At 45.6% G+C, this 22,307-nt stretch overlaps 1 protein-coding gene across 2 annotated transcripts in view; it reads left to right on the plus strand.

Annotated features, from left to right (window-relative positions):
• Nucleotides 1-22,307, plus strand: part of SSH2 (slingshot protein phosphatase 2) — a 90,587-nt gene that overhangs the window by 21,640 nt on the left and 46,640 nt on the right. The window contains exon 2 of one of the 2 annotated variants that reach the window (XM_056506849.1): nt 6,903-6,946. In XM_056506849.1, the coding sequence (XP_056362824.1) occupies nt 6,903-6,946 (44 nt within the window). Of the gene's footprint in view, nt 1-6,902; nt 6,947-18,179; nt 18,301-22,307 lie in introns of those variants that run through there. The other variant, XM_056506850.1, reaches the window with a different exon arrangement.

Here is a 22,307-nt window from a genome sequence, read left to right on the forward strand (position 1 = left end):
CTTTTTTAGGAGGAGAGTCTCTCTCTCTCACCAGCTGGAAACAGGCCCAGCTTCTGAGGTGAAGATGTCAGCCCTGTGGGTGAGGAGGTGCATGGCCTGGGCTGCTCTGGAAGCTCTGGAGGGCATTGGGAGGTTGAGTAAGGTCTGTGTTTTAACAGGCAGTGACTGGAGAGGGTCTGAAGTGTGAATGTCCATCCTGCATAATTGCAGAGGGACAATTTGATGCATGTAAATGTGTCAGCCTGCATGAGTGGATAATGAACGGCTGCTCTGCTCGCTGTGGTAACCTGTGGAGCTGGGATTTCATCTGAATCACAGACTGTTGGCTGTGTAGAAGCCCTGCCCTGAGATTCACCAGTGTACACATGCATATCTTTGACTTGGTCTTAGTCAAACTATACCCTTGACGTCAGCAACAGTTTCCAGTATGAAAACTGGAGTTCCAGTGCCTGTGTTTGTATAGCCAGTGAGTCTTCTCACTCTTGGCCCATCACCATAGGCATTTGTTATTGTTCTAGGGAAACAAATGCTTCTAGATTTTAAGATTTCCAGTGGACAATGTCATTAGCTTTGCCTAAAAGGAGATTAAGCAGGTTCCTTTAGGGTTCTGGTAGGCGTTAAATCCAGCAAAGCATCATAATTACATTAAATACCTGTCTTTTCTGTTATACTTGCATGGTGCTGAAGGGCCTTCTGAAGGTCAGGGGGAAGGTGTATTCAGGGAGACAATAGTTCTACTGGTCTTTTTTTCCTTAGTGTCTGTAAGTGGCTAGGGATGATGTGCTACTACACAGTCTTAGAGAGAGAAGTTATATTAATAAATGTTTGAAGTAGAGATATTTAAAGTGAATATACATCTGCAATGTATGGGGTTTTTTTCTTCCCCTTAGGTGGGTCTCTGATTAAGGCAGAAGCTGTTGTGCTTCCCATCAGGCAGGCTGATTTCACTGCAGAAATTCAGTTGACAGTAATCTGCTTTTTAATCTGTTCTTGTGGTGTAGCGTAGCAGGCTGTGTCACACTGTATTTCTCATCCTAACTCTTGTTGTACCAGTTGAAGGCTTGTAATTTTTGTCTTGAAGTGTCTGAGTTTTAGTTCTGCAGTTTTTAGTGAGTGCTAATCTAAACAAGGTTTGCATAAATCTCTTTACTCCAGTGGGAAGATGAAAGCTTTGATAAGGAACTTGTTTTTTTCTCTCTCCCAAGCAGGAGCACAATATCTTTGACCTAAATATACCAATTACTGACATAGCAAAGTGATACAGAAAACAGTCCAGAAGGAATGCCAACCTCTGAATGAAGACTTGGCTGCAGAAAGCTGCTTATGTGGAACCTCAAATCCAGAAGACATGTGAGGAAGAAAACAGCATTCATTCAAAACATTTCCTGCAAATAGTGAGGAGCAATGGCTGGAGAAATGCTTGTTTATCCCTTATGGCTCAGGAGAGGTACAAGCTCTATGCAAAACACAGTGCAGTTCTCCCTTTTCTTGTTTGCAGCCTGGTTTGCTCAGCTTTTTTAAGAACTTTTATGTCAAACTTAAAGGCTTCCTGGTAACAGCTTCTACCTTAAAATGTGTTTGATGGCAGATATAAGTATTTCAAAAAGTAGCAGTGAGCTTCCTCTTCAGAGCATGCTAGGTGACTTTATTAATTAGTTTCATAATTTTTATTCATGGTTAAGGTTAACCATCTCCAGAGACTGAAAGAGTCTGAAGTGAACTGGTTTTCAGTTCAGCTGTGAGACCTATCCTCTGTTAGTGAATATATTGCTACCACACTAATGGTTTCCAAAAAACACTGAGTAAATTGGTTCACACCAACTGCTGCAGATTTCTGGTTCTCCATGTTGCAGCTGTGGAACTTGCAGACTCTGGATGCCCTTTTTTTTGGTGGCCAAGTGACTCTTTTTAGTACCAAACTGCTACTAGACATGGCCAGACTGGAAATGGTACCTGGTCATCTCCCCTCAACCCCCAGTGAACTTGTGTGTAGTCTTGGGCTTCTTGCAAGAAAAAAGGGAACCTTTTATCGACCCAGGTTTTGGAGTCAGGCCTTGCTTCGTTTTCCCAGGCAGTGTTGTTGCTGGCACTTCAGCCATACTGCAAATGCAGCATGTGTGGGCTTTTTGCTCACACAGTTTATTTAAGAGATTGATACAACTCAGACTACTGCAGGAAAGTTCCTCTGCTACAGAAATGTGTAATAGATATTTGGCAGTGAGACTCAAACATTTGTCTTGCTTTGTTCCAGCAGATGATTTGAGATTATTGATAGGACCAGCTTTTTGCAGGGTCTGCTGTTGAACAGGAATCTATCAAATATTTCATCTTGGAAGGCATTGAACTTCAGTTCTGTGTGATGCCCATGCATGATCCTTATCCCTTGGACTTCATAAGCCTCTATTGAGTTGCTTCTTTGGGCATCTGGTGCCTGCTCTGTGCAGCTGTTGGGTACCCCAGGGCATCTCCACTGTCACCACATGTCTGTGTCAGGAGTTGAGTTGAGCCCTAAGGAATCTGATCATCAGGTGGATGCTCTTATCTCTGTGTGCCTTGTGTTGCATTAGAGGAGAGGCTGTGGCTGCAGCAGTGGCACCCTCTGCAAGACTTGACCAGACTGGGTTATCTATGCATTGGGAAATAGTTGTGGGAGGGTGGCTTTTGTACTGACTTGCTTAATATTTGCTGGCACACGGGGTGAGCTCCTGTATGGAGAAGTGTGCAGTGCTCTGTGTGGCTGTAGCCCAAACAGAGGGACACTGGGACACTGGTGGATGCTGTGAAAGGACCATTTGCATGGTTTAACAACTGGATCAGTGGCTGGTTGCACAGCCTCTGATTTGACTGAAGCAGCTGCCTTCTTCCCAGCAAAGGTCATGTTCAGCTCAGAGGCACTTAGTGTGAGTCTGAACAACTTGACGGGATGTAGCCAGGGAAAGAGCAGGCAGGGAGCTGGGAGACTGCTCATTTAATGACAGTCCTTTGCTTTGTAATTCCTCCTTTGAGACTGAGTCCAAAGCTGTCCACATGGTGGGCGTTTGACCATGTGAAGTGAAAAGCCCCTCTGTTGGCATGGATACATCTGAATGTTGCTGTGGCTTTGGGGGGATCTATATTAACTAATTTTCTGTAATGTCTGAAGTGTTCACCTCACACTTGCAAGTAAGATGTTAACTTAAGGGGTGAAAACTCTAACTTTTTGGTGCTCTTTTGGTATTTGCTGGTTGTGACCACTCACTCCTGATAAAACAACTTCCCAGGCATTGTCTATACAGTCAGGTATGTTGGCATAAAATCATAAATAGCCAGCAGTTATTAAATGGGAATCCTTTTAAGGTTTGAAAGATGTATTTTTAGGGTGTAGTCTGTGTGAAATGTTCCTTGGTTAATAGAAATGTAGTGATTATTAGGCGCATGACTTAGGCTAATAATCATATCTTGGAGTACAAGAACTTGCTGTGATGTTCCTGATGTTAAATCCAGGCAGACAGCTCCAGTCCCCGTACGTAAGAGTGGAGATTGAATCTTGCTTATCATTACATCAGTCTGCAAAAAGGAGATTTATAAGAGCAGAATTGTTTGCGTGACATGGAGTGACTCCCATTGTATAGAACAGAGCAGCACTCCAAAATTTCTCTCCTCTCCCTTGCCCTTTTGATGACAGAAAGTTGGCAGTGGATCAAAGCACAAACAGGATTAATGTTTTGCATATTCTGTCCTACATGGCCTGAAAGGAGCAGAGATGGAATTTTTCATCTTTCACTTTAAACTGCATTTAATATCGTGGCCTAGTTTAGAGCTATGCGACTCATTCCTTCCATTTCCCCTGAGGCCTGTGTTTCTGGTCAAGGAAAGCAGGGCATGACTCCCTCTGGAGCTCATCAGTGCTGCTCACTTCCTGCTCCGTGCAGGCTGCTGGAGGAGGCTGGTTTGAGGCTGCAGCAGTCCAGCATCAGGAATCTCCCAGGAGCATTTGTGGAAGCTGCCATCTCTTGGGTCTGTCCCTGTGGTCACATCATGGGTGCTGGAGGGCGCAGGGAACCAGAGCTGGAGCAGCTCCAAAGTTCTTGCTATTCCCTGTGCAAAGGCAGCAGGTCACACCTCCAAAGGGCTGGATCCACTATCCACAGATGCTGTCCCAGCATGTTCCTTCTCAAAGATATCTTCGGAAAGAAATGTTTGAGCCGCGTCTTGGCTGATGAATTGTTGTACTTCTTCACCTTTGTAAATAGGCTGGAAATGGCGAGATAGCGTGGCGGTGCTGGCTTTAGGGGTGGTGTGATGCTGGAGCCGTGTCCCCCTGGAGCCCGCTCGTCCCTGGAGCGGCAGCTGAGCGGGCACAGCGCTGTCCTGCCCTCCCCTCTAGCGGGGAGCAGCGTCACTGCACCGCCCGGGCTCCGCACGGGCCCCTGGGCACCTGCTGCGGCCGCGGGGTTTTACAGTGACCGCAGCACTGCGGGACGGCAGCAGCCATCGCGGTGCTATTGTGAAACACGGGAGCACTGCCTCTGTCTTCTTTCACACCCTCTGCCCGTGGATGCATTTGCGGGGTGAAGTTGAGTCAGGTTGAGATGCCTGACCACTCTGTAAATCCAGGACAAAACTTGAGGTCCAGGGAAGGAGTAGGCTGCAGGCTGGTCAGAGTTGCTGATGAGAAGAGGAGGCTGCTGAAGATTAGTTTTGTTCCAGACAGCATCCCAGGTATTGGCAATGGGTCTCTTGCTCAAATCACACTTGTCTACAGTTCTGTTTTCATAGTCAATTATATTCTGAGTGAATGTGCTCCTCACACAAACCTGCTGCATTTATGTCTGGTATTGAGAGCTTCAGCAGAGACAGATGGTGATTAATTGGGCCGTGTCTGGCCTCCTCCACACTGAGCTCCTGAGGGTTGAATTTTGAGGGGAGCTAAGATAACGATCTACATATTTCAGGATCTTCTTCTGTCATTTGTGGGACTTTTGGCTATGGCACACCAGGCTTGCCAATTGCTGTGACAAGGATTTTTCTTGGCAGGTAGAAACGGCCGTTCATTATAATACTAAAAATGTTTGCATAGCTTGAGTTCCTGAGCAGCACAAACGAGACTTCAAGGGCTCTTTCAGTTGTTTTGCCTTCCTGTGGAGTTGAGGAACTTGTTCTCTAGCTAAATACACACTTTTTATTCAAAAATCCCATCGTGTCTTTAGCAATTCTACATGTAATGAAATATCTTTCCCTCCCTTCTGACCTCTTTGTCTTGCTCCCCCAAGTCAACTCTTGTAAATCCACAGGGAACTCAATCGGAGCTTATGTTCTGGCAGGATTGCCTGCACTTTCCAGTGCTGGGGTGAGAAGTGAAAGTACACTGTCCTGGGAAATGCTGGTAATTAGGATTACAAATCTTCAAGGACTTGGCTCCCTGGTCTTAAAAAGCTGTTGCTGTTCTCAGAGCTGCTCTTCATCTGCACTCTCTAGATGATGCAACAGCTCCTTTGCTGTTGACTGTGGAGTTCATTGGTGTTTTTATCTTGAAAGGGTCAGGAATGCTTCTTCCCTTATCGAGCTGCTGAGCCAATTCTCAGGTATGATGAGTAGAAGGCATTCCTGCCAGCTTTTGTTTGATGTAGATGGTCTGCAGGTTTTAGCTTGAATTTGTGGTTGCAGGTGACTCCAAGTGGAGAACGTGGTGGTGCAGTGGTGCAGTGGTGCTGTTCTTAGAAATACAAGACCAGTAGCAAGCAGCATTCTTTAGTTATTCTTATATATCACAGATTCGGATAATTGAAATAATGAGAAAGAATATCCAACAGGAGCATCAGCATTTTGTTCTGATTAAAAAGTGCACTAAACTGGACCTCTGCATCCAGTAAGCACAAAGAGTGTAGTTCAGAAGAGCTGTTCAGTCTCCCCTGGGGTTGTTCATGGGAGAACATCACTGGAGCCTGTTGCAGAGTCTGGGCCAGGGGCCAGGGGCAGTGCTGGGAAGGACTGTCACTGTGTCACTGCAAATCCAGCTTCACCCTTGTGTGAAATACTCTCAGTGGCACAGGTCTCTTGCAACCACCTTGCCAGTTATGGCTTGAAAATTTCACCACTCCAAAGGAGACCTGCAAAAGGGAAGCCTAGAGCAACCAAGAACAAAATTATCTTTTTCCTTCCTCTGTCTGAACTCTGGTTTTCATGGGATGCCCCTGCCCTGACAAAATCCTTAGTAAGTTTTAAAATGCTTTTTCCCTGTGGACCTGCACAACCATAGTAAGTTCTCACTAATAAAACAGATCCTGTACCCTATCTCCAGTGCCTGGTAGGGCGTATGTTAATGTACTGTGAAGCAGAATTAATTGCTGAGATCTCTCTGCTGAGGTATTGCTTTGGGCTGTAGTAGGTAGGTCTAGTAAAATTCCACAGCACATTAAAAATTGTGCATATTAATATCTCATCTAAAGCAGCATAATATTTCAAATTTCTTCTTTCTGGTCATATCTGTGCTCACTCAGTCCCGATTTTTCAGGTTTATTACATGCTGGTTTTATGGATTTTTACACTTGATTGCTGACACTGGACTATGAATTAATATGATCTCCATAAAGGTAATAAAAACCCAGAGATTTTAGCCCTGAAGTGAACTGTGTGTTTGGCTCTTGGCCTGCCATGTTTGGCAGGGGTCACTGGAAGTCCATGCAAAAGCATGCAAAATCCTGCAGGGGCAAAAATTCCTGTAACGCTGAGTTTTTAAAAGGCTTTTGAGAGAACATGAAGTGACAGCTGAGCAGAAAGTGAGTTCCTCTCTAGTGACAGCTGCATGCAGGAGCAGGGAGACTTTCCCTTGCCTTACACAATCAAACCAGTGAAATGCAAGCCTTTACTTTCTGCATGTATGAAAAGATATTAATGTTTTTCTCCTTTTTTTATGTGTGTAGGAGGCAGACAGCGGGGAAGAAGAATGCCGGTCCCAGCCCAGGAGGTAAGATTGTCACTCGAGGCTCACAAGAGTCCTCAAGGATGCCCTGCTGTGTCCACAGGGTTTTGTTGTTCCCCTGGCATGTCCTGCAAACACACATCACTTTTTGCCTGTTGTTGATGTTGCACAACAGTCTTAAATGAGCCTTACTGAAAAATGGGTTTGCTGCAGCAGGAAATGGGAAAAGTCAGACTGCACACTAAAAAATAAATATGGGGAACAGTTGGCAAAGATGTCAGTGAATATATTCTCCAAACTGCTGTTTCTGTAGCTCCCTCCAGTGTCCTGTGTTGTTTCTCAGGATTTAGTCCACCATCAGAGTATTCTGAGGGGCATAACCAGACTAATAAACTCTTGTTTTCCAGTTAAAAAGTCCCTCTTGCCATCAGGGGTGATCCTGATCTATACAGGCACCTGCTGCTTAAATAGCATGTTCAGTGGATTTGCGAATATTTGCTGCTGATTCAGGTAGTCAAAGTTATGCTCCAAAATTAGGAGACACTGAGAATTTGCAGGGATTTTTTTGTTTAATTGGGGTTGTTTTGCAGGGAGGTGTTCACTTCTTGTAAATGCTGATTTCAGTTGCTTCAGGGCGAACTTTTTTTAGTAAATGTTATTTGCTAAAAAATAAACATTGAAACTCAGCTGATTGAATGGTGACAAGTAATGGTGATTTTTATAATGTAGGTGTAGTCTGCATGGGAAAACTTCTTGGGGTCTTATAAGCTTTGTCTCCTTTTCTCTAGGCTATCAAAAGAATTATTTCAGCTGAACCTAATAAAAGTAAAAACTGTATATATATCAGGTGACTTCTCCAATGGCAGGAACACTTTCTTGGCTTAAAATGTTGCAGTCAGATTTTGTGAAAGGCTTCAGATTCCCTCCAGAGGGAGTAAAGGGGAAGTGAAGGTGAAATGGTTCTCCCTTTATGAGCTCTCTGACTGTTACGGTTCTTTCCTTAATGGTGTTTGTGTGAGTAGGTAGCAACAGAAGCCATAATATCTTGTATTTAAAATACTTGAACAAGATCTGGGCTTTGTGTTTTGGGGCCAACTTGGATGAATCTGCAAAAGAAAAAGCTGTTGTGGTTGCACATTCCCATGATTTCACTGTAGTTCTGTGATTCTGTGGCTCAGGGAAGGTAACTGCCTTGTTTACTTCAGTCTTCTACCCTAAATGATGATTTAAGAATTGCTGTTTCTTAATTTTGCAGCTTTCATGAGTGAGAGGAAAGCTGGAAAGCACAATTCCCAAAGGTTCAAATTGAACTCAGCTAAACTCCGATTTTTCATTTCATTCTTGGCCTTCCAGCAGTCACAAGATCAACTCATGACTTGATCTCAGTATACATAATGTATTGGAAGGGATGGGAGGTATTTAATTGTTGTGGGCACTTAGCAACCATTGTAGGTTAGGTCTGAAACAAGCATTTTTTAAATATATTTGAAATAACTTCCTGGGGTAGGAAATGACAACCTGCTGTTAATGTGGTGATCTGAGCTCTGTGACTCCTGTTACTGGGGTCACAGAGCTAACTAAAACCAAACTCCTTCTGGGGGAAAACAAGGGGGTGGTTGTTAAATGTGTTTGATTACAGTAGGATAAAAATAATAGAGTCAAATGGGGTAAGTAGTGAACCTGGAGTCCTGCTGTGGAGAAGCAGCAGATGTCCATAAACAGTTTCTGAGTATATCTAATCCCCAGTTTTCACGAGAACATAGCAAGTAGCAGCTATTAAAAATCCAGACAGTAAAAAGGCTGCAGATTGAGTTGGGCTTAAAAGGAAAGGTGTGTTTCCAGCTGCAGTACCACTTTTAGGTAGTGCTCTGCAGTAGCCTGACATTCCTCACTGCCTGCCTGGGCAGGGCCCAGTTCTCCTGAGGCTTCATCCAGGTGACTTGGCTGCAGCTCCAGTCAGTGGTCAGTGTTTGAGGTGGGATTTTTTTTTTTTTTCTGTTTGTAAAATTCTTCTGGTGAGGAGACCTTTTGTCTCCTGCGGTCATGGAAAATGTGCTCACATGCTACCTCAGTGTGTCAGGCATGTCCAAACTCATCCTGCTAACTGGACACGGAAGCCAGGAGTACTGCTGTGCTAGGACTAAATGTGTGTCTGCATAAATAAAATAACTTCTCAAAGGTTATTAAACGGGATCTTAGTGCACAAAGGTGTTAATGCTTGCAAGGGAGTTAGTGAAGAGCTAAGCATAAGCACACGGACTTCTTTGGTGTCAGAAGATTTTTGCAGTGGTCAGCATTGACACTCATTGGGTAGAGCCTTCATTTCCATTCCTGTGTCCCCACTTCTCTGCACAGCCTGGGGATTGCTGTCTCAGAAGAAATGTTACACTCAGATCCAGCTCAACAGCACTGCTAATCCTGTGGTTAGCAAAATCTAGGTAGCTTCTTGTGTTAAGTTTCTGCTGTTTATCTTTCCTCCCTGATGAGGTATGGGATATATATTGAGTTGAGGGGGAACATGCAGGAAAGCCTGGCAGCAGGACAGCAGGAGGGACAGTGTTTATTGAGCAGACTATGAAGAGCAGCAGACTAAAATGTCCTCCAAAGAGAAAGAGAAATAAGTTACAGGAAGCTTAAACTTGTGGGGTAATTACATCAGGATCACCATACTTAAACAAAATTATCTGTTTGCTGACCTGTGCTTTTTAAGATCTAACACCAGAGAGGCTTGTGATTGCCTGGACTGGGTCTCACAGAGGAGGGAGAACTGTGTGAAAATGTTGTTTAAACATAAACCTGCTCTACAGAGCATTCAAATGACCTGACAAGTCTGCACTCGCCAGCACCATCATGGACTGAGGAGCTTTCTGCTTCGGGAATTAGCAGAATCTGCTTAAAACTTTTGTCCAAAAGAGGGAAAGAGCTGTCAGAGTGCAGAAAGAGAGTTCCTGTGTGCTCTGCAGTCATCCTTGGAAGGTGCTTGAAATGGCATTTCCTGTCGAACTCTATTGTGTTGATGCAAAGAGGAATGGTTTGTTTTCCTGCTGAGGAAAGTACCTGGGTATAGTGAACACAGATCTGATTTCTATAAATGCTTCTATCTATTATTAAAAAGGCCAGCAAGTTAATGCTGCCAATACCTGAAGCTGAACAAATAGGTGAAACCAGCTTGGCTTCTGCAATATTTTTTCTCAGACCCAAGCCTTACTCTGGGGGCAGCCCGGGGGGGTCTCTGTGTCCAGCTGTAGCAGTGACCATTCATGCAGTTGATGGGTGAGATCCCCAAAGCCCTGACCCAGATCCAGGTTCTTGCTCTAGAGTCCCTGGTGGAGCCAGTCCCTGTCACTCTTGGCTAATGGAACCAAGACAGTGCTGCATAAGCAGATGTCCTGAGCAATCTATTTATTACATTTATTACCTTCATAGCAGTGTTCTGACATTTTTATTAGGCTGTCTGGAGGCTGTGGAGCTAAACTGTCCTGCACATCTCTCCTGTCCCCAGACATGCTGCTGCCACACTGAATACACTCTTAATGGAGCATCTGTGTTAACGAGCTCTTTGCAGCATCCCGAGGTTGTTAAAATTTATGTAAAACGCACATGTATTGAGCTGTGAGTTGTGTTTACACCCGCTGAGGTATTGACATTCAGGTTTTGTGTGCTCAGTGCCAAGGTTGCAAGGATTCAGCATCTTTGTTTTGCTGACGAGCACATCTCTGGGGCCGGGGCAGCAGTGGTGCTGCAGCTGCATTGGATTTGCTGTCAGGATCTGCTGCTTGCTTTTTGGGTTTTAGATGGTGCCTCTATTTCCACACCATCATGATTTTACCACTTTTGTGTGCCTTGAAACCACTCTGGTTGGTGAAATGCAGCATTTGAGGGTGCTCAGTATCTGCTGTATATAAAATTGGGTGAGCTGTATTGCCTAGCGAGGCTGCCAGGGACTTCAGAGGGATTCTTTGAACTTTATGGCCTGGCAGTGGGTCTGACTAAAGTCCATTTGCTCGGGTAAACCTGAGGGGCCTGTCGTTCCCTTCAGGTGCCACAGAAAGTGATTACATCCTGCTTGAAATCTGGGACTTGTTAATTGAAAATGTTCTCAGAAAGTGCTTGTCCTCCCCTCTTCAAGTGGAGGCAAGAGTGTGGTGTTAAATTATAATTTCAAAAGAAAAAAAAAACCCCGCACCTTTTGCAGCACAAGTATGGTTACCTTCTGGTTTGTTTTTTTTTTAGTCAAAATAGTTCCTTCCAGGAGTGAACTGGGAAGGAAAGCAAATCAGATTATTGCCATGATAACAGCTGGATGTGCCAAGTTGCCTCAAGGTCTCAAGCTGTGAGTAAATACCTTTGTTTTAGGAGCAGAAGACCACAGTCTGATGCAGGAGCTGATGGTTTATAGCAGTATAAAAGTTGTTTTTCAAAGAGTAAGTGGAATAGTGCATGTACTTTCTTCTACAGGGCAGCAGCTCAATAAACTGTAAGCCAACCTGTTTGATTTTTAAACTGAGACCCCTTGTGAAACGTGTGTTAGTCCTTGCAAGAAATCTGTGGCGGGAGGGGTGATCATGTGATACTGAATTGACTGCACCTCCAAAGGCTCCACACTGAGGTGTGTGGATCTGCAGCATCCTGTGACTGCTGTGACTTTTGGAGATGTGTGTCATCACCATTAGGTGCTCCTGTGGCAGGCTCCTGCTGCTCCTGGTTATCCTTAAAACCTACTTGGTGTTACAGGAGACACTTCCAAAAGCCATGTGCTTAGAGTTCTGGCAAATAAATCTTCTTTGTGCTGCCTTTGCTTGCTGCTGCAGCTGCCAAACTTTTACTCTGTTGGTACTTGAACAGTAGCTGGGTCTTCAGTGGGTGTGCAAGACAGTTTGTTAACTCCAGATCTTGAGTAAGAAGGAGCTGTGTGTGTGCTGTACAGGAAAACGTGTGTTTATCCGTGCTGGAGATTACTAAGCTCTTGTAGTATGAACCTTATCTTTAGAATGTGTTTCCTGAATTCATCTTTCTGTCTTTCCTTTCAGTGACAGCTCAGCCTCTCTCTGGCATTTGCTACAGCTGCTTGGAGAGAGTGTAATGCCGAGATAAAGAACAGTTCTGGTCATCTGCCAGCTCTGCTGACCACCAGAAAAAGTTCTGTGGGCCACAAATTCATTACAGTGGCCTTCATTTTTGAATACCAGCTCTTTTATCACCAAACTGTGAGCAAAGGTATTGAACTGGCAGTAAAATTTGGATTTATTAGATTAGCAACAGGTATCTGCAGGGCTGGTTCACTGCAGGGTCTGTGTTTGTGGTTGCAACGTGTTCAGTCCAGTCTGATGACATACCTGTGGATCACAATAATGTGTGAGATGATTTCAGGTGTGATCTTCAGGCTGAAGGATCAAGCAGAGCAATATTATTGCGTTGCCAAATTACCAGGTAAACACAGGGAGCTCACTCAAAATCTGAATGCTTATGAAAAGTGGTTTTGAATTTGTCATTCTAAGCGTGTGAACAGAGGAGAATGAGGAACAGGGCAAGGACAAGCTGGGACGTAAAAGGAATGAAGGTTGGTCAGATCCTTCAGCTACCAAAAGGGTCTCGAGTCCAGAACAGCTGCTCCCATGCACTTGTGCTTGTTCAGGGGGTCACAGAGGAGGGGCTGACCAGGAGGTGCCTTAAGGATTCCATACGTGCTTCTGTCTCCTGCTGGGCATGAGCCAGGTGCTCTAAGCTAAAGGAATAGAAAGGGAAACTCTGAAATTCCTTTTCCTGGTGAGACACCTTCACAAGACTTCAAAGTTAAACATGAATCTTCAGAATTTTCAGCATTTCATGGATTTCAGACACTTAAGTGTAATTTGATAATCTGAGCCAGGGTTTCTGGACTCATTGCCATTCAGCTCTTCGGTGTCTTTGAATCAAAAACATTTCTTTATAAAATTGGGTGAGTGGATGGTTTGACAGTTGGGAGGATTTAGATCTTTCTTTTCCACAGGTCACTGAAATAATACATTACCTACACGGTGTTGCTTGTTGAGAGCAGACATTGCTGCTTGTGTCCCTTTTCCTGCTCAGGTCCCTTCAGTCATCTTTGCTTCAGGCTCTGTAAAAAAGGTGTAATTGAGCATTGACATCTCTGTGTCAGACCCTCAAAGATTTAATGATAAGTAAACTATACAGTGATTGGATGTGGGGCTGGTGAGGGAGGGGTTTAATGAACTGATAACATTGCAAAATAGGTGTTGAATTCTCAACTAGGCAGCCTAATCATCGATCCTGATGGGCAGCTGACCAAAGGGCTTTAAAAGCAGGGGTTTGTTCTTTCAGTGATGCTTATCTCCCTACCCCTATACTTGTCTGATTTCTTTGCTCAAGAACTGGAAACAGAAATACTCTTTGACAGCTTAAATAACCAAATTTAGAATGCGGCTTCCTGTTCTGACTGGTTCTTCAGGATTAAAGTACAGTTTTGCGTGCTTTCCCTGTTCCTGTCTCCCCCCTGCCTTTTTTTTTTTTTTTTTTTTTTTTTTTTTTTTTTTTTTTTTTTTTCTTTTCTGTTTTAACTAGATATGGGCTTCTTTATAATTACTTGGTGAAGTTCCCCTGGCTGTGTGTAATCCAGCTGGTGTATGTAAGCCCTGCCTTGGTGGGTGGTATGCCTGTTAATCACTGGGAAAGCTTTGTGTCTGTGCTGTACTCTATCTCATTCTGCCCTGCGTGCATTGGCTTGTTTATGATCGCTGCTACTGAAATGGCTTCATGTTTTCCTGATAAATTAAGCTGCAGAACGCAGAAGGCTTTGTCTCCCATGTTAAAACCATCCAGAAAGCTTCTGACAGATCAACTTCTCCTCCAAGGTGTGGAGGCAGCAGGAGATGAATGCAGGAGGTGCTGCTCTCAGCCAGTCTCTACCTATTTACAGGTTTGCTGCATTAATTTAAGGCTATTCCCAAGTAATTCATCTATTTGGACCCTTAATCCACTCAGATTCGTATGTTGAGTATGTTCAGTGCTTACAGCCTCACAGCAAAAGGATGACTTAACTGCCTTCCCACCAAAAACGCAGGGTCATCAGGTCCTTTGACCCTCAAAGAGCTCAGTGTGGCAGCAGATTTTTGAAAGTTACCCTTTAGGACCCTTTTCCCATCAGAGCCGACGCAGAGACAGCTGCCTTTGTGTACAAAGAGTGAGTGTAGCTGCCGGTGAGAAAAAACAAAGGACTTGGCCCCACCTCTGCACACGGAAATGAACTTGCTACCTCTGCTCCCCGGCGGTGCCTGTGCAAGACTCCCCTGCTCGGCTGTGGGCAGGGACGTGTTGTTTTCAAAATTCAGTGACTTTTCATAAATATCACCGGAAACAGCTGTTGAACAGTAAAGAACAAACTTTCCACATGTGCAGCAAGGGCGGCTGAGCAGGCACGGCTGTGGCACATCGCTCGCCTGGGAGAGGATGTGCTGGGGATGAGGGGGAGGTTTGTTTGTCTAACACACAGCAGCTTCACGAGTTTTTTTCATAATCTCCTGAAAACATGGGTCTATTGTCTGTGATACTGATAATAACGATTGAGGGCAAAATTCCTATGTGTGACAGCCTCCCCTTTACCTTGAACATGACCAGTGTCACAGCTGTAGTACTTTCCATATTTGCAGGAACAGAACATTCCTTGGTTTTGCAGAGAGTACCTGGACTTCAGTCCAGTCTTAATAATACCCAACCCTTCACACCCACTGGAGTTGGAAAGACTGTGACAGTATATTGTGTTCATTAGGGTTCTTCAGAAAGACAGAACTGAGGGGACCAGAGAAAATCTCACTGCTTGGTGTACTCTAAAATGAAAAGAGGTCATCAGGTCCCCCTTAGTGTAGACTAAAAATTGCAGATGCTTAATAAGACAATCGTGCTCCAGATTTAATCATGTTAACACGTGAGCAGACACTTAGCAGGCCCCTGTGGGATAGGAGTGGGTGGAACACGATGACACCCACACCTTTGTGTGGTCTGACAAGAAGCAGCAATTCGGCCTGAAGCTGTTGATCTTGGATGGAAACAGAAGCTTGATGAATGCCCTGTTTGCATGTGGACTATGTGCACTGACAGGACTGGGTGTCCAGCTCTGAGCATGCCTCAGATGTCAAATCTGGGCATGCCAGTGCCAAGCGTGACCAGAGCACTTTGTGGTGACCTGTGCAGTGAGGTCTGGGTTGGACAAGGAGAAACCCATCAGGTGTAGAATTACTCTGTTACACCACTGCAAGATCAAAAACTACTAAAATGCACCAGGAAAGCAAAACAGCTGAAGGTACTGTGCAAGCTGCTGTGATTGTGTAGTTTTGCAATGCAGACACTGGGGGAAATGATGACTTTATGAATAAACAATATGTTGTCAGCCTTGTCTGCCAGACCGAACACTAGGAGTCAATATGAGAGATTTGTGCATGCATGTTCTCCTTTCAGCCCCTGAAACTTCTCTCCAGAGGCAGCTCTGGTAGAATTCCCTCTGCTCCCCACTCCTGAAGTGCCTGCTCACACATCCCTCACACTCTTTGGGTTTTTTCCATTGTGCTTCCATAACTGGTTCTAGGTGCTGCCTTAGTGTAGCAAAGGTTTGGGATGGGTGTTTTTACAGTGTGTCTCACGTGCAGTATATAACTCCAGTTTATTAGTTTGTGGGGTGTTCAAAGGTTGAACAGGATCCTGCTGCCCCACAGGCTCGTGGGTTTGCTGCCTGCTCCTCTGGGCCCTGCTGGTCCCGTGGGCACCTGGGGACTGCGAAATGCCAAGGAGAACTTGGACAAGCAGTGCCCTTTTCCCTGCAGCAAAGTGTCATTTCGTGGGCTGGGCAGCACTTGGGACCCCAGACAGCCGTATTTACATCTTGTCATGCAGTGATTAATGGCTCTGCTCACATGCTCTGTTGCAGCACCGCAGTGATTTAGGCTGCTACCTGTCATCACTGCAATTTGGTGCACTTTAAATTCTTTGTGTATTTGTCCCAGCAGAGTGCACCTGCTTCCAGCCTGGAGCAGTTTCTTGGCTGTCTTGTGACTTGCTGCCTAAACTCCATCTCGTGCATCCCTTTCTTTCTGCCTGCTCCTTGTTTCTGCATGCTGAGAGATCGATTTGCTGGGTCTAAACTTTTACTAAACGTAGGAGCAACTTTAACAAAGAAACAGAATTGTTCCCCAAGTCTGATGTTAAAAGTAAAATATGAAAATAACACAGCACTTAAGTGCTGTTGTCTAGTTGACAGCATGATGATGAGTCAAAGATTTGACTTGATCTTGGAGGTCTTTTCCAATCTTAATGATTCTCTGAGTCTCCACAAATGGACAGTGGGAACTGCTAATCTCACTAACATGTACCTGAAAGCAGTACCACTCTCAGGCTGGGGTTTCAATGTTTATGGCAGCAAGCCCAAGTTCAAATAGCTTTTATTAGTGCAGATTTCAAGATCTGAACTTACTTGGGGATTTTCTATTTCTGTTCAAAAAGAAAACAAATGGGTTATTTCTGTCATCACTTGGTTCCCTGGCATATGGAGATGCAGTGCTTGATTGTTTTAATCCAGGACTAACTCATTTACAAATCTATTATCCATATGTTATGAGTAGCTGCTTGTAGTTAATCACTGCACTTGTTTTCAGCAGGTTTTAAGGGCTTGCCTTGTAATGGTGGTTACGTGTAAGAACTCTGACGTGTCTGGACAGTATCTAAGTACATTTAGTCTTCTACAATGCTTGAATAAAGCCCTTAAGTTATTAATTAGAATAGAACAGAATTCTGGGCTTGTTTTTCAGTCTGTGAATGTGTGGTATGTGTTACTACTGAATATGAGGTTCTTGCCAGTCTCTTGACCTCTGGAAGGATTGAGTTACTCTCCATTTCTTAATGTCCCGATTTTTCCATTGCTTCTTGCAACTGACTTCATTTTTTACTAACAAAATGATTTTTTTTGGCATTGCAGCAAGCTGGCACTGCATTTTCTTTACAGCTGTGAGGCACCATTACTAGAGCTGCGCTCTTGGCTATATAGGATGACACTGCTTAAATTATTGCAACCAAACAGCACCCTAGCAAAACTTGCAGAATCACAAATTCCACTGCTTTGCCCTTTTCTCTGCCCATCCCCAAAGGAGATGGTCAAGACATTTCAGACAAGTGTCTTCTTGCTCCTGTCAAGATCTGAAGCAGCTGCCATCACACTTTGTTGGTTTTTTCAATCTCTCTATGCTTCTCTGAAACTTTTAGTTAAAAATTGGAAATAAAGCTGATGAAGCTTTTGGCTTCCAGCTCTGCTGCCAGATCACAGGGGCAGCTCTGCAGTTGATGCCTTGGTATTTTTTGCTCTTGAGCAGATGCAATTAACAAGTAGTTGTGTTTAAACTCATATCTTCTCCTGCCAGCTCACTTTTCCTCCTTGCTGGGCATGTGCCACCCACAGCAGATGACTTCAGGCTGCTATATCGTGTTCCTCTGTGCTGGGATGTCATGCATTCCTATGGGAAACACAAAACTGAGCTTGCTTCCAATCCAAGGCTCCTCAGTTTTTCGCCTGCTCTGCTTGCTGGGTGTAAGCGCTGGAGAATGCCGGTCTGGGATGGGCAGTGCAGGGTGGGATCGAGCTGCCCCCGGCTCTCCCCAGTGGAAAACTGTATTAAGTTTCCATCGCACTGTAACATCTGAATTCCCAGCCGCCAAACGACAAGACTTTTGTTCTAAATAACTTCCTTTCTTCCTTTTCTCGAGGGGCGATGGAGCTAAAGATTAAACAGCACTGAAAGGCAGCTGCTTCTCTTCTCCTTTGGCAGAAAGCAAGTTGTCGCGTCTCTGCATATGAAAGTTACTGCCAAGAACTCTTCCCCCCGTCTCCTGCAGGAGAGAAATTAAGGTCGTTTCCTAAGCACCCGAGTTGTCGCTGCCTGCCTTTTGCAAAACATCGTTTGATGTGCTGCATCAAACCCGGCTGCAGGGCGTGCAGCCTCGCTGGCCTAGATCTGAGGGGGAAAAAAGGGGAAATGAAAAGGGAAGAGAAAAGGAAAAATTGGGCGCAGCCGCGCGGGGTGCTGTGCCCCGTCCCTCGCTGCCGCCCACCGGAGGAACCAGCAGCTAAACCCAGGCCCGTGAGCGGGGACCACCGTCCGCCTGTCCCTGATCTGCGTGTCCCGGTCCCGCGTGTCCCCTCCCGCAGCCCCGCGCCGCCACGTGCGGGTGTGGGCGGGGCAGGGGCGGAGCCTGCTCTGGCCCCGCCCTCGGGCCGCGCCTGCGCGGCGGGGGCGGCGCGGCGGGCGCGGGGCAGAGCGGCGGTGCCGATGCCGCGGGGCAGGGCGGCCGCCGCGGTGGGGAGCGATGATCCCCTACTTCTCCGACAACGCCGTCATCTCCCAGGGCGCCATCGCCCAGCTGTGAGTACCGGTACACACCGCCGAGACTCCCCTTCCCGGTGCCGCTCCGCCTGCCCCGGCTCCCGGCGGCTCCCCCTGCCCGGGCGTGCGCTGCGCTCACTCCGCTGTCCCCTCTTTCCTCGCCCGCCCCGTTCCTCGTAGTTCGCTCCCCCGCCGGTTGCCTCCGGGCAAACTTTCCCCTGGCCGGCATCGCATTGTGGAAGTGCTGATAAGCGCCGGCAGCGCCCGGCGGCTGCTGCTCCCTCGCCGCTCATTTCCCTGATTATTTTTATTTTTTCACTACAAGTACTCCGAGTCCCTTCCGAGCGTTTCTCTCAGTGTTACACGGGAGCTGCCCGGGCAGCTCGGGGCTGCACTTCCTCCTGCCGGAGCCGCCGGCTCCCGGTGCGGTGCCCCCGCGGACCCCCAGCCGGGCTGGGCGCTGGCAGCGGGGTACCGATCCCCGCCGTGTTTTGGGCTTAACGTACAGATTAACCCCTTTATCTGATCTCTTGGCTTATCGTAAAGCGGCAGAGAGGCACTGCGGGGCTGCGGTGTCCCAGGTCTGAGACGTTCCACTCAGCACCTGCGGGTCACACGGCACAGCCGTGCGCTGCTGCCAGTTGTTCTGTACGGTCAGTCTTGGGCAGCTCTAAAGTGTAGCGTGTTTCCGTGTCCCAAGCTAAGCCGCACGGAAAATCAGTCTCTCCAGCTGCACACCCCCCCCCCCCCTTTGATATGCAGATACGAATAATCATTTAATTTATAAACAATTAACAGCCGCTGCCTGAGTCGTGGGGTTTGGCTGGAAGGATTAAGGAGGGAAGTGGCTGCTATGGAGTGGTAGATAAGGCGTTCAGAGAGATAGTAGCTGTGGTGTAGCCGTGCTTGATACTTCTTTAAAGAAGCCAACAGACTGTTTTATCTCTTGGAAACATCATGAAAGGCTTCTAGATAGTGGGATAAAGTGCTGGGTCCCACCTGGAACTGTGTTCTTGTCTCAAGAAACTCCTGCTAGAACTGCAGCTGCCTTGCATTTAAGAAGTCTTTAGTAGATATCTCTGCTCATGCTTCATATGGAAATGAGTCCCCGGACTCTATGGCTTCTTTTGTGAGCGCTAGCAATCACTGCTGCAGTTGGTAATCAGTTCAGTTAAGTCTCTCTGAGCCTTTCATACTCAACCCAAAATGTTTGTAATTTATAATTTTTTCCGCTTGCAGTGTTGCCTGTAAACATCAGGGCTTTCCTTGCGGTTGCTGATTATGTAGGTTTAACAGAGATGTACCTAAACTGTTCTTCCAAAGCAGTGATGCAAACTGGATATGCCCTGGGCTTTGGGAAGTTGCAGTAATTCTGGAATTGTGGCGAAAACCCCAACATCCTGTGGGCTGAAACATTTCCTTGGAGCTCCGGATGATTTACCGAGCTAGAGTAGGTAGCCAGGTAACAATTTAAGTGCTTTTAAGGTGTTTGTTTTATCCGCTGCGCAAACACTTAACCCACGGTTGCAGACTGTACAGAAAGGGATCAAAAGAAAGGGGAAATGCTGCTCCTCTCTGCTCCCTCCGTCACATGTCACACGGATCCCTTCAGTGAAGTGCCTCGTGGTGGTTTAAATGGCCACTTGGTTGGAAGGACCACCCTTTCCTTTTCTGGGGAGGGAGATAACAGAGTTATCAGAGTGGAGCTTACGCTGTCCTTTGCCTCCTGTGAGGGAAGATTAATAAGCATGAGAATGACAGAGCTTTTGGCCCATGCAGAAGTGTTCTCACAGGGCTGAGTGCTGGATTAATATTTTGCTAGTGTTCTCAATCAGGATGGTGCTCTGCCTCTCGGGCTGGCCTAATAAAGGCCAGTATTTAAAGTTTGTGCTCCTAATTACAATTTCACAAAGGCTGATTAATATTGGATGTCCTTGTTTCATCATGGGCAAGACCTAATAATCCAGATTTCGTTTTTTGGTGTGCTAAAAATGTGTTCTCTGTGGAGTGGGAAGGGCAGTGGTGACCCAAACATTATCAGAAACTTTTTTTTCAGTGTATTCTTTAGTAGATGTATTTGGCTGATCAGCTCTGACTTTCAGACATCAGCAGAAATTACTCTTGTGTTGACGCTTTTAGTCAGTAATGTAGTCAGCTGGTCTGGGTCTAATTCATTTCAGGTTCACAAGGATTCAAATAATGTCCGGGAGACTTGTGTTTGTCAAAATGCTCAGAATTTATAGTTGTAACTTGTTCCAGAAAGTCTTGCTGCTCTCATTGAACCTAGGGGGAATTCTGCTGATTTACTAGTTTATTTGTGTGTAGAATTCAAAATTTACTTTGGTCTATTAAAACTTTAAGGCATCTGATAGAAAAGATAGAAAGAAAAAAGCAAAGCTTCAGATAGTCTGCAAATACCAAAGAATTTTTAACAAAAAACCTGGAGGAATTGCGTGCATCAGTTCTTCCTGCCTGCAGTAGCCTCCTTTGCCCCTGGCCAAGTTTTAGTTATTCAGTTCATTGCTGGTGTCTCTGAAGTGGCTTTTCCAAGTCTCTCTGATAGTGCCAGATTCCTCTGTCACCCACTTTTCCTCTTTATCTAAGTGACAAAGCAGGATGACCCAGCCATCAGGGCACTCATTTGGGGTTTGAGAAAACCCAGCTCTTGCTTTCACTGTGCCACATCCTTCCTGTGTGACTCTTACCAGGCTGTGTTCAACAAGGCTGAAGGTGCAGAGGGACACTCAGCCTTTGTCCAGAACCTGAGGATTGACCACCTCCCTGTGGTGCCCACATCCCTCTGGCATTTTGAAGCATTTTTTGTTGTGTTTAAATACTTTTGACTCTGCCTTGGCTTCCTTTCTGCCAGGCAGCAGTAAGAGCCCTCCCTGGGCACAGTTGAGCACATGTAGCATCCCTGCCCTGTTCACTCCTTTATCCTCCAACACTCAGGAGCAAGGTGGATCTAAAAGCCCAAATACTCTCACTGCTTTCCATGGTTCTCATGCTTGCCTCATACCAGTCTATCTTCTATTATAAGATGTCAACTCATGGTTTTTATATGTGTTTTAAACTTTGAGGGGGGAAAAAAGAAGAAGCAGGAGTAGACACTTTCTTCACAGCATTGTGACTTTATGATGGAGTTCTTAGGGGGGAAAAAACAAACCCAAAAAGTTAAACTGAATTATTTTCAGTGATAGGTAGACACAAAATGTCCTTTCAGACCTGCTTAGCAGCCTGTTGCTCTTTCCCATAATCAGTTTTCTTCTAAGTGACAGCCCTTGTGTGCAGAGTGTGAAGAAACAACACTTCGCAGTGTAAGAGATAGTTCTGAGGCTGTGCAGGTAATTACAAACTGTACAGTAAATGACAACACTGGGTAATTGAGGCTCATTGTGTTGCTACCTCCGTGCTGTAACGTGTCTTTGTGCCCAGCCTGCTTGGCCCTTTGTCCTCCCCCACCCCTTTCATTTGTCTCTGTCATGTGGCCATGGCCTTTACTGGGAAATTTCATGGCCTTTATGGTGGGAAATTTCATGACCACCTAATCTTGAGTTGTGCCAAGTCAGGAACTTGGATAGGTGTGTGGCTGCTGTTACCATTCTTTGGAGAGCTGCTTATTTATTTATTCTTGTATGGGAAGCCTTACAACCTTTTTATCTCGTTACAATGTTATTGCTGCCAAAACCCTTGACCGTTCAGTGATTAGACCACAATCCTCTGAGCAGCATGTTATTGGAAATCTTTAATTGCTTCTATACCTTTGTAAAGCACCGTAGCTTTGTGTTTTACCATTGTGCTGAGAGTCAATGATATTTAAGAGCTGAGGAGGAGATGCTTGGAAACTGCTGCAAAAAGCCTTGAAGATCAGCAGAGTCATTCCAGTTAGCTCTTTTAACTCTTAACTGAAGTTGCCTTATGAGCTGAGGCTTGCTCTGGTTGAAAGGGCTTGAAATACAGAAGGCAGTTGATCAGCCCTTCATGTCTTGTAGAGCCTGGTAGGATCAGGACAGACTACAGCAATTTTTTTCTCCATTCAAGTGTGC

The sequence above is a fragment of the Oenanthe melanoleuca genome, chromosome 19, assembly GCF_029582105.1.
Source record: "Oenanthe melanoleuca isolate GR-GAL-2019-014 chromosome 19, OMel1.0, whole genome shotgun sequence".
NCBI classification, from domain to species: domain Eukaryota; kingdom Metazoa; phylum Chordata; class Aves; order Passeriformes; family Muscicapidae; genus Oenanthe; species Oenanthe melanoleuca.